General features: G+C 42.2%; 1 protein-coding gene across 15 annotated transcripts in view; it reads right to left on the minus strand.

Annotated features, from left to right (window-relative positions):
* Positions 1–12,543, minus strand: part of RCBTB2 (RCC1 and BTB domain containing protein 2) — a 42,529-nt gene that overhangs the window by 17,357 nt on the left and 12,629 nt on the right. For 9 of the 15 annotated variants that reach the window (XR_011569685.1, XM_019971277.2, XM_019971275.2 and 6 more), the window contains 7 exons: positions 11,040–11,090; positions 4,933–5,088; positions 4,554–4,704; positions 3,361–3,527; positions 2,665–2,823; positions 2,429–2,536; positions 1,291–1,433 (listed from right to left, as the gene is read on the minus strand). Coding sequence is in view for 14 of the 15 variants with exons in the window: in XM_019971277.2 (XP_019826836.1) it covers positions 1,291–1,433; positions 2,429–2,536; positions 2,665–2,823; positions 3,361–3,527; positions 4,554–4,704; positions 4,933–5,088; positions 11,040–11,090 (935 nt within the window). In the remaining variant the exon portion in view is untranslated. Of the gene's footprint in view, positions 1–1,290; positions 1,434–2,428; positions 2,537–2,664; positions 2,824–3,360; positions 3,528–4,553; positions 4,705–4,932; positions 5,089–5,291; positions 5,407–11,039; positions 11,091–11,406; positions 12,541–12,543 lie in introns of those variants that run through there. The other 6 variants (XM_070800091.1, XM_019971281.2, XM_019971276.2 and 3 more) reach the window with 6 other exon arrangements.

Genomic DNA, 12,543 nt, shown 5'->3' on the forward strand with positions numbered 1-12,543 from the left:
TTGCCATTTCCTTCTCCATCCTCCCCAGTTCTTAAGGAGTCTAGGGTCTTATGATAAGATCAGCAGGGGGCGGGGAGGGGGCAGGGAGGACAATACTCAAATGAAAATCAAGAGACTGAAAATGACTGGTTCTTCATTTTCACTGTTAAATATTCCAACAGAAATACAGAAAAGAACTGCATACAAATGCAAAATAACTTGTCCATATATTTAAAAATCAGATATTGCAGAAATTTATATGTACACTAAAAATGAAAATAGCAATATTGATTTCTACAATGATTTCAACCCTGGTTTAATAGAAAAGATGAAATGTTCGTGTTCCATGCTTCTGTGTCAAGAAATGAAGAGTGAAAAGGCAGTGATAAGGCCATGGTTGAGAAGTTCAAGAGACCTTCAAAAATAGTAGGATAATTTGGGGAAAAAACTCTGGGGTTATGCTAATCACTCATCACGACTTTGCAGTTCGATTCCTGGGTTGGTAGATCCTCTGTAAAAGGGATAGGCCACCCACTCCAGTATTCTTGGGCTTCCCGGGTGGCTCAGGTGGTAAAGAATCCACCTGCAATGCAGGAAACCTGGGTTTGATTCTTGGGTTGGAAAGATCCCCTGGAGCAGGGAACAGCTACCCACACTAGTTTTCTGGCCCAGAGAATTCCATGGACAGACAGGCCTGGCAGGCTACAGTCCCAGGGGGTTGCAAAGAGTCAGACACGACTGAGCAACTTTCACTTCAGTAACACAACCATGCACACAAGTGCACAAAACGAAGTTTTCATTTTAGAACCATTTCGCTCTTCCCCATAGTGAGAGCCTAGGAGCTGAGGTCATGAGAAACAGCCCTATCCTTTTCAACTGGCAAATCTGATAAGCAGCTGGGTGAATGGCATTATACTCCCATCGGAGGTACTTTCATCTTCCTAAATCTCAGAAGACAGACCTCAAATGTTATCAATTCCTTAGGAACGTGAAACAGAGAACAATGGGAATGGGGGGAAAGGAAATTTCTGAGTGAGAAGAATAATGCCAAAGAGCTGTTGGAGGTCTAGTCATTGTAGTTTGTATAGAGTAACTATTACAGGTATAGATGAAACATGGGTGACGAAAATAGAATATTTAACGTACACTCAACCTTCCCCCAAATTCTAAAGCTAATTTTAAAAAGGAAGGGATGGTCTTGTTCAGGAATATTTTAATACTAGCAATAAATTGCCCGTAATTCTGAATCATGCCTCAGTTTTATTTAATCACTGAAGAACACTGAATTCATTTTGAAAATATGCATATTACCTGTCCTTTTCCACGACGACAGGGGTAGGGTAGGACTGGTTACTTTTATTGCCAGTACCCAACTGGCCGTAAGAATTTGCGCCCCAAGCATACACTTGACCTTCATCTGTTAATACTAACGTGTGTGCATAGCCACAGGCAACCTGGAAAGAGAAAAACCAAACCCACTCAAGCCGCAAACAGAGAGAAACACGCTTTCCACAAGACAGGTTAAGAATCAAAAATGAAAAAGGGGAGACGGCAGACAGAGAGGCAGGCACTAAAGTTAGCCAACGCCCCTCCAGATGTAGCTTAGGTCCCACGTGTGGTGAAAACTGCACTGAGATCAACATGAGTCCTGCAGTGACCAGAGTCCAGTTCAGCCACCTTTACTGTGGCATTCATCATGCTCACAGAGATCAAGGCGTGTGAAAGGAATAAGAAATAGACTCTTCTCTTTTTCAAGAATTACTTTCTTTTTATTATGAAAGTAAAACATAAATTCAATGTGAAAAAGATACAGAAAAATATAATTATGAAAGTCATCTCAAGGTCAAGATTGTTTATTTATAAAAATATATAGAAATATGCATTGAAAGCTTTTTTAAAAATGATCATACTGTATAAGTAGTCCTGTATCTTTTTACTCAACAGTGCATATAGCACTATTAAAATCCCTTGTAAGCATCATTTCTGTTAATAGAGATTTATATCACTTATTTAACCATTAACTTACTGTCTGATTGGATAAATTATGCAACATCTATTATTTACCATTGTTTTCTTTTTCTTTCATTTTTTTTTGTTTTGTCTGCTCTAAGAACTATACCTTCTCTAAGTCACTTTCTCTTTGGTGCCTTAGGATATATGCCCTACGAGCAGAATTACAGATCAAAGGGGGTGAATATTTTTAAGGGTCTTGATACATACTGCCAAAGTTTCCTTGGAAAAGACAATAAAAGTTTACATTCCAAGAGCTACGTGTGAGAGTGCGTTGGAGATAAAATTTTTCTGATAAATATTACAACTAAATTCAGGAAAAGAACTTTAACTTCTACTTCAACTTTTCATCTGCTAAGAGGACTGATTTTTTTAGTACACTGGCATGTCTGCCACCGTAGGTTTAAAAACAGGCACACATAAACCCAAGGGGACGTACCCGCTGGACACGAATGCCTTGGAGAGCTGCTACCCTGCAGGGGGTGGGCTGGTTGCCACTGCTGCCGAGTCCCAACTGCCCATTTCCATTGTAGCCCCAGACAAAGACCTGAGAGAAAACGAGAGACGCGATGCCCACAAAAGCCGAAAAACAGTCACGGCCTCTGTCGTGAGGTCAGCAGGACACTGAGAAGGCAGACGGGCTTTTTGAAGCGACCTGTGAAATGCCTTTCTTACCTCCCCGGTGTTCACCACTGCCATGGAGCACATCTGCCCACAGGCTATGTTCACAACCACTTTACTCTGTAAGCAGCCGGTGACTCTTCGCGGGATCGGCTGATTGGCTGTTGATCCAGACCCTACCTGCCCGGAGTTATTATAACCCCACGCAAATACCTATTTGAAAGAAGAGATCAGTAAATGAAACACGCTAATATACCGAGTGTCTCAGTGGTACTTCTGGCCTCATCTTTGCCCTCCAAGTGCTTGATATCCATAAATTCTCAGAACATAGACAGGGAAGTTTCACAGGATGCATTCTCATAAAATATATTACTTTATAAAATTAGGTTATTGGCATTATCTACACAAACAGCAATAATCAAATGTCATATAATCCTTATAAAAGATCTATTTTGCTTCAGCCATAATTTCTAGTATTTGGGGAATTTTTCTTTTTAATAACCCCCTTGAGTATAGCAACAGAGAAGTAACAATACATCCTTCAACATTGTGCAGCTACACAAATCCTTACCACATACAGGTACACGTCATGATATAAACACCATGACTATGAACTGCTAACAAGAGTAAGATGAATGTGAGGTTGGTGGTTATTTTAATTAAATGACCATAGTTCCATGTCTGCTACAGGAATCTATATAATCTTACTGAAACCTTATGATCAGTGAGATTTAGGCTGACTATTCTCACCTCTCCATCAGATGTTAGCACCAAAGAATGGTAAGACCCACAGGCCACTTCAATGACTTGCTTGTTTGACAGATTAGTAGAGATATGATAGGGAACTAGACCAGCATTAGTTGTCCCGTTGCCCAGCTGACTGTAAGCATTATGACCCCAGGTAAAGACTTCTCCTTCTGAAAATAAAAAGAAACATAACCGACTTTCAAAACAACTACTCATTATATGAAAGTATATGTATTACACACTCCCACAGATGGAAACTAAAAATTCACATGTGAAAGTTAATCAACTTCCCTATTCCACACAACTCATTTTGTAAAAGAAAACATTCGGAAAGTTAAACTACATTCTGCCTCAAAGCAACAAGATGAAATTTAAATGGATGCAATTAAAATAACTGGAAGATAGGTTTTTGATAAATAACAGAGAAAAGGCTACTGAGAAAAAAAAACAAAAAAACCCAGATTGAAATTCAAGACTGTAAGATTCTCTGAATCTTAACTTCCTTATTTATAAATGGTTACCCAGTTAATTTTTTAAATCTTTATTATATTACTTATTGTGCAGTACAATACATATTCAGGGCTTTGGGGATAATCCTAAGATTGTATCTCTTGATCTGGGCGGCAGAACATGGACGCATACTTTGTAATTATTTATAAAACTGTGTATATATATTTTATGAACTTTTTTGAATAAGGTATGTTTTAATGATAACGTCTTATCAGTCTGAATGCATGAAAAAGCCATGAGAATATTTAAGTCCTTATACTACTGACACCAACTAGAGCCATCAGTCATTATTTAACATTGGAATCCCAGAATGTTAAGAGATAGAGGGGATCTTAGAATCTGGCTTTAATCTCTTTGTTTGTAGATCAAGAATCTCAAGTTCAAAATGTCCAAAGTGAGGTTCAGCATTCTAATGCAAAATAATTACACTCCTAAAGTAGGCTTACAGCACTGTCATTCTGATAACCAAAGTGCCAATAACTGCTAGATTCCATCGGCTACCTTTTCTTACTCTGATATCCAGATATGCTCATATTTCATACAGTCCAAAGCATAGACGAGTTCACAGGGCAGAGGCAGAAAGCCTTGCCCAGTCAAAGAGTGTGTTCTCAGTGTAAGGGGTGGTCCCAGGCTTGCTCCTCAACAAATGAAGCAACGGCTAAAATTCTACCCTGTTCCTAGGTTACCTGTTGTTGCAAGGACAATGTGTGGCCCACTCCCATAGCTGAGGCAGGCGATTTTTTTGCCACTTAAAGAATCCAGTCTCCGAGGTTCAATGGTGCTCTGGACATCACCTAATCCCAAACAACCACAGCAGTTTGTGCCAAGCACAAAAATCTGTGGGGAAAAACCACCATTAGCTCAAGCAGTTCTACTTCCGACAAACCTATAATTACATTCAAAACAGGCATAGTCCCCTTACAGGAAAACTGCTTCATTATTTAATAAATAAGGATCTACTCTGTGCATTTTTTTAAATCTTAATGCCTTAGTTCCCCCAAGATCTTCAATTTAGCAAACCCATTACTAAAAATATAATGGCTGAATATTTTTCTTCAACATTACCTCATCATTTACCGTAGTATACAGAAGCTCATTGCTGGCACTGCCAAAGACACAGGCCTGACGAACTAACTGCAGTTCTGCCTCAGAACAAAGGGAGAAAATTGGCCACTTTCCCACATCTAACATCTTCAAAGATGACAGAGTAGCCTGGACTGGCTGAAAAAGAATTTTTTTTAATTATTAAAAAAATGATTCATAGAGAACACATTTTCTCTGCCCCCTTCTGTGTAAGAGTGCGCACTGGTGTGAGGAGAAACAAACCCTGTCTATTTTGGGGAATTGCTTTTACAGGTTTGACCACTTCGGACTGTTCTCACCACAACCAAGAGCCAGAGTCCCAGGATAGAATCAGATCTCACCTATTAATTTTCCTCAAAGACACTGGAGCCATCCAACGCTGAACTCCGGGGAGCTGAATGCCTGGCAAGCACTTTCTGTGGCAGTTATGTCTTTAAAGTAGCTTTGGAAAATAGGCTGGGGGTAAAAGCAGGAAAGAAGAGGGAATACTGCTGTTTCATCGGCTACCTGAGTCTTAGCAAAAGCAGCCCTTGGGAAAGGACAATGCCAAAGGTGACACCAAGGAAAACGTCCAGAAGTTTCAGTTCACGGGTCAGTTCTGACCATTCAGCTGGAGCAGTTGGTGGGTTCCCTCAAGCCCCTACTCAGATCTGGGGGCTGGTAGGAAGAAACACCCAGAAAGTATGTGCATACACTTGCTATGACTGCTGTAACAAAGAACCACGAACTGAGGGGCTTAAACAACAGAACTTTATTTTCTCACAGTTCTGGAGGCTAAATTCAAAGTCAAGGTATCAGCTGGCTTAGTTCCTTCTAAGGGTTGTGAGGGGAAGATCTATCAGGCCTCTCCCCCAGGCCTGCAGAGGGCTGAATCTTCCAGTATCTTTCACATCATCTTCCCCAAGTCTTTCTCTCTCTGTGTCTAAATTTCCCTCCTTTTATAAAGACACCAGTCATACTGGGTTGGGTCACCCTCATGACCTCCTCTTAACTAAATGATTTACATATGCAGTGACCCCATTTCCAAATAAGGTCACCTTCCAGAATAATGAGGTGTCTTAGTTCCTTTGGGCTGCTAAACCAAAATATCATAGAATGAGTGGCTTATAAACAACAAAAATTTGTATTTTACTGTTCTGGAGACTGGGAAGTCCAAGATCAAGGCACCGGCATGACTGTGTTCTGATCAAAGTGCCCTTCCTAGTTCAGAGCCCGTGTATTCTATGTCCCCATGTGGTGGAAGGGACTGGGGGTCTCTCTGGAGCCCCTTTTATAAAGCACTGATTCCATTCATGAGGTTTCGCCCCTCATGACTTAAGCAACTTCTAAAGGCCTCACCTTCTAATATTAAAACCATTACCTTTGAGGGTTAGGATTTTAGCGTATGAATTTGGGGGGGATAAAATCAAACCCAGCACAGCACCCATTAAGGTTACAAGCAGCCACACTCCCATAAGAGCATTCAATGTGGACATGATGAAGCTTCCTTAAAGAGAGCTTTTACATATTTGCTATGTGGTAAGTCATTTCAGTCATGTCCGACACTGTGTGAGCCCATGGACTGTGGTCCTCCAGGCTCCTCTGTCCATGGGATTCTCCAGGCAAGAATACTGGAGTGGGTTGTCATGTCCTTCTCTACTTGTTATACTGGAAATATATACACTTACACACTTTTCAACTTCCAAAAATGCTTAAGATTACAGTAAAATTACATAATGGCCAACAGGGCTATCAAATGGCATTTCCCTCAATAATCACCATGTCCTGTGCTGTGCTTAGTCGCTCAATCACGTCTGACTCTTTGCGACCCTATGGACTATAGCCCACCAGGCTTCTCTGTCCATGGAGATTCTCCAGGCAAGAATACTGGAGTGGGTTGCCAGGCCCTCCTCCAAGAGATTTTCCTAACCCAGGGATCAAACCCAGTCTCCCTCATTGCACGCAGATTCTTTACTGTCTGAGTCACCAGGGAAGCCCAAGAATACTGGAGTGGGTAGCCTATCCCTTCTCCAGGGGAACTTCCTGATCCAGGAATCGAACGAGGGTCTCCTGCATTGCAGGAGGATTCTTTACCAGCTGAGCCACCCAGGAAGCCCCAATAATCACCATACTCTACCTTTAAAGGAATAAAGAATTTTCTAAGGCCTGTCTTTTCCATCAGATATTAAGTCCATCTTACCAGATATATGTTCTAGTAGAGAGAAGATCAGACTAGCTAAAGGAGTCAGGGGAAATTAACTTATTTATTATAAGGACTTGGCTCACAAGATTATGGAGGTGCAGAAGTCCTACATCTGCATTTGCAAACTGAAGACCCAGGAAAGCTGATGACATAATTCAATCTAAGTCCAAAAGCCTGAGAACCAGAGGAGACCATGATGTAAACCCCAGCCCGAGGGCAGAGGATGAAATGAGATCTCCCAGATAAATCAGTGAGGCAGGGAAAAAAGGATGATTCTTCCTTCCTCTGCCTTCTGTTCCATTCAGGTTCTCAACACACTGGAGGAAACTCGCCTACACTGAGAAGGGCAACCCATTTACTAAGTCTGCCAATTCAAGTGCTATTCTCATCTGGAAACACCCTCACAGACACACCCAGAGATGATATTTAACCTGGGCAGGAGGGGCCCACTCAAAGTTGACACATATAGTGAGCTGTGTGAAGACACACAGTGAAGGCCATGTGAAGACAGAGGCAGAGACCAGAGTGGGACAGCTACAGTCCTGGAACACCAAGGAGTGCCAGGAGCCAGCAGAAGGGGGAGGAGGCGGGAGGACTTCTTCCCTTAAGACTTCAGAGAGCGTGGTCCTGCCGACACCATGATTTCAGACTTCAAGCCCCCAGAACTGTCAGAGAATAGATTTCTGCTGTTTTAAACCACCTGAACTGTGGTGCTTTGTCAGGGCGGAAACTAATGTGAAGAAACCAACACAGAGGGGAAGCAGTTTGTCAATGCCAGCAGCATCACTCTCACGAGCGGCAGAGCCTCCCCTAGTGCCAAATCTGGCCACTGCTCCCCACTATGCCACTCAAACTGCAAGATCCTGTCCGGACAGTGATGTCTCCTATTATCTTTGGGGGCCCTGTGGCGCTAATGACAGAACCTTGTTATGTCAGCTTTGAATCTAAGCTTCTAAATTACCCACCTCATTATACTAGGACGGAATCTTATTTACTATGAGCCTCCTCTTAACTTCCTCCATTTTAATGTTTTTTCCTTTTTAAGTCTTTAATTTTCAGAAAGAACAATGTTTGGGATATGGCATGAAATATTTCATGGAGACATGCTAATGTGCTAGTTAAAAGGGTTCTTACATATTCTTGATACTCCTCATCTTCACAAGTGAAGGACACACACAGCGCTGTCCTCATTTTACCTGGGAGGAGCCTGAGGGTCAGAGGGACTAAGAAATCTTCCACATCACTAGCTTCTGAGCGGATGGACCAGATTTCTTTCCACACATCATGTGTGGCTGAGTAAAAAGTTCACATACAAAGTGACACTCCTGGCAGACCCAGTGTTTGCTCACACTTGTAGGGTCTGGGCTGTTGTGCTCAGGAAGTCTTTAGTGAACAAGGCAATGCCCACCACAGGTTGTCTTTCCAAGAACAGGACAGACAGCGACATACAACAAGAACATAAGTAGTATACAGTGATTGACTGCTACCTCATTTTTTCCTTTCAAGCAGATTTTTGGATTTTGATTGCTACAAAATCAAGTGGTTTCTTAGATGCCTAGACAGCATATTAAAAAGCAGATACATTACTTTGCCAACAAAGGTCCATCTAGTCAAGGCTATGGTTTTTCCAGTAGTCATGTATGGATGTGAGAGTTGGACTATAAAGAAAGCCGAGCACTGAAGAATTGATGCCTTTGAACTGTGGTGTTGGAGAAGACTCTTGAGAGTCCCTTGGACTGTAAGGAGATACAACCAATCCATCCTAAAGGATCAGTCCTGGGTGTTCATTGGAAGGACTGATGTTGAAGCTGAAACTCCAATACTTTGGCCACCTGATGTGAAGAGCTGACTCATTTGAAAAGACCCTGATGCTGCGAAAGATTGAGGACAGGAGGAGAAGGGGACGACAGAGGATGAGATGGTTGGATGGCATCACCGACTCAATGGACATGGGTTTGGGTAGACTCCGGGAGTTGGTAATGGAAAGGGAGGCCTGGCGTGCTGTGGTTCATGGGGTCGCAAAGAGCTGGACACGACTGAGCGACTGAACTGAACTGAACTAGAAGCCTAGAATCTGGCTGTCAATCCAGCCAGCTCCTTAACACTTATCTACAAATCATTAGTTCTGAGCTTTCCTCCTGGCCCACTTCTACAAAATCTATGGTACCCAACCCATAACTCTACTGACCAGTGGGATTCCGGTGTGTGGATCTGTGACATCACCTGCAGTGGTACATTTGGTAAAGAAGGCTACTGGGTGAGAGAACACTGGGTCTGATGGTATCGATGAACATTTACCAAGTATCAGATACCAAGACAAAAATACGTAGTTATTGCCTTCATGGAGCTCACAACTTAATAGACAACAAATAATTACAATATAACCTAAATACAACACAAGTGTGAATATTGCTTTTTAAATCTCTGCCAGAAGGCTGGTTGCTGGAGGTGAGTCATCAAAATTCATTTTTTTCTAATTCTATGGGGAAACTTTTTCATAGAAAACTGATGATTTCATTTATAAAATGCACTTTTTAAATATTCTTTTCTGAAGTAAATGTTTAACATCACTCTCAAGGAATTGAGCATCTTTGTTCTTTGAAGAAAAATACATTCTTCTGTCTGGCATAATCATGAGCATATATAGTTACAACAGATCAGATCAGATCAGTCATTCAGTCGTGTCCGACTCTTTGTGACCCCATGAATCGCAGCACGCCAGGCCTCCCTGTCCATCACCAACTCCAGGAGTTCACTCAGACTCATGTCCATCGAGTCAGTGATGCCATCCAGCCATCTCATCCTCTGTCGTCCCCTTCTCCTCCTGCCCCCAATCCCTCCCAGCATCAGAGTCTTTTCCAATGAGTCAACTCTTCGCATGAGGTGGCCAAAGTACTGGAGTTTCAGCTTTAGCATCATTCCTTCCAAAGAAATCCCAGGGCTGATCTCCTTGCAGTCCAAGGGACTCTCAAGAGTCTTCTCCAACACCACACTTTAAAAGCATCAATTCTTCGGCGCTCAGCCTTCTTCACAGTCCAACTCTCACATCCATACATGACCACAGGAAAAACCATAGCCTTGACTAGACGAACCTTTGTTGGCAAAGTAATGTCTCTGCTTTTCAATATGCTATCTAGGTTGGTCATAGGTTTTCTTCCAAGGAGTAAGCGTCTTTTAATTTCATGGCTGCAGTCACCATCTGTAGTGATTTTGGAGCCCAGAAAAATAAAGTCTGACACTGTTTCCACTGTTTCCCCATCTATTTCCCATGAAGTGGTGGGACCAGATGCCATGATCTTCGTTTTCTGAATATTGAGCTTTAAGCCAACTTTTTCACTCTCCACTTTCACTTTCATCAAGAGGCTTTTGAGTTCCTCTTCACTTTCTGCCATAAGGGTGGTGTCATCTGCATATCTGAGGTTATTGATATTTCTCCCGGCAATCTTGATTCCAGTTTGTGTTTCTTCCAGTCCATACCCTGTGTGTGTATATATATACATACACACACATACTTCAGGCTGCAGCCCATAGGGTCACACAGAGTCGGACACAACTAAAGTGACCTAGCACCTATGCACGCATACACTGTATATAGTAGGAGTGTACGTAAGGATACACACACTTTAGGAGCCTCAATCACACCATGGCCAACCTGCATGACAGCAGGCATCTCTGCAGAAGGCACCCAACCACCTCTGGATCCAACTGTTAAGTTAGGGATTGGCTGAGCAGGAGCCAAGAGTAGGCAATTTAAAAAATCTGTAGGGGAAAAATACACTATGAGGGCATGAAAGCTTGACATTTACATCATTAAGATCCTGTCCCTGGAATCTGCATCCTGGCCTGGACCCTCCTTTTCCCACACAACTCACCAACACAGCTGAGAATTAACCCTAGGCCAGCTCACCTTCACTACTTTGCTCACATCCAGGTCACCTCTCTCATCTTTCACGGGCATCTGTTTGGAAAGGCAAAGTGGTGAGATTTTAATATTAGCTCAAGGAGAACATAATTAAGGAAATACATCTCCATAGAGTTAGATACCAAAATGCATTTTATTATTCCTTTGAGTGTGTGCTCTCCGTATTAACTCTGCTCCTGCATGCATACAAAGAACAAGCGAATTATGATACTTAACTATGGACAATTATTAAGTTGCCACAATGCAATTTTACAATACAGCATATAAAAACAGAATTAAGATTACACAGCAGGCATGCATAGTCAAAAAAAAAAAAAAAAAAAACCTTCAAAAACAACAGCAGATACCTCACCCTTTAAGGATTTCCTGGCAGCATAACACCATGTAATAAAGTAATTTCGTTGCTAATGCTGTGAGCCTGTTATTTCACCAAATCTGTTCCCAGAAAACAACAAAGAAATCTTCTATGAATATTCTGTAAGACTTTCAGGTTCTACAGACTGCTTTTCAAGCTACTCTCCTACAGAAGCTCATAAACGAGCACTTCAACTCAGCGCACAGCAGGACCACAGCTCGGGCTGCTGTCTGTGGTCCACAGTGCTGTCTTGTACACTGTGCCGGCTGTTATAATGATTTACGTCTTTTACAGCATTTTGACTATATTTTCTAAAAAGTGGAAAACAGAAAAATGAAAGTTAACGGTGGCAGTTAACATTAAGCTGTTAACACTGAAAAGATGTTTCATAAATTTAATAAAATCAACACAAGATGGAGATGGATGTGCCTGCTGAAAGATGTGAAACTTTCAACGTCAGTTGGGACACTGACCAGAGTTAAGCTGGTTGACTGTAATGTTTGGATGTGACAGAAATGAAATAAAGAATATCTGCAATGAATTAAGGATGTGTCATCCAAGATTAACTATTTTGAATTTATTATTATTTTTTTAATCTCTGGCAGTGGAGCAAACATTGTTCAACCCAGACCCTTCTGTAGGACAGCATTATCTGTGGAGGGTTTCCCTGGTGATTCAGCAGTAAAGAATTTACCAGCCAATGCAGGAGATGCGAGTTCCATCCCTGTGTCAGACAGATCCCCTAAGGAAGGACATGGCAACCCACTCCAGGAGAACCTGCCTGGAGAATCCCATGGACAGAGGAGCCTGGTGGGCTACAGTCCATGGGGTTATAAACAGTTGGACTCAACTGAGAGACTAAACAGCATTATCTGTGGAAGTAGGGGTGGCCTCCTCCTCATCCAGCTCAAACGTCACCACCTCTGGGAACCCCTCCTCTAACCCTTGGACAATCCCCACATTCCCTGCTGGCCCCCAGGCATTCTGCACATCCACAACAGTGAGCTGCCAGCACCTTAGCCACTACACTGTGAGCCCCGCAAAGAAAGACACTATCTCAATGATCTTCCTATTGAATGACCAACAGATGTTTGACAAAGTTTCTTTTACATGACAGAAAATACATGCTCCACG

This window comes from Bos indicus, chromosome 12, assembly GCF_029378745.1.
Source record: "Bos indicus isolate NIAB-ARS_2022 breed Sahiwal x Tharparkar chromosome 12, NIAB-ARS_B.indTharparkar_mat_pri_1.0, whole genome shotgun sequence".
Classification (NCBI taxonomy): Eukaryota; Metazoa; Chordata; class Mammalia; order Artiodactyla; family Bovidae; genus Bos; species Bos indicus.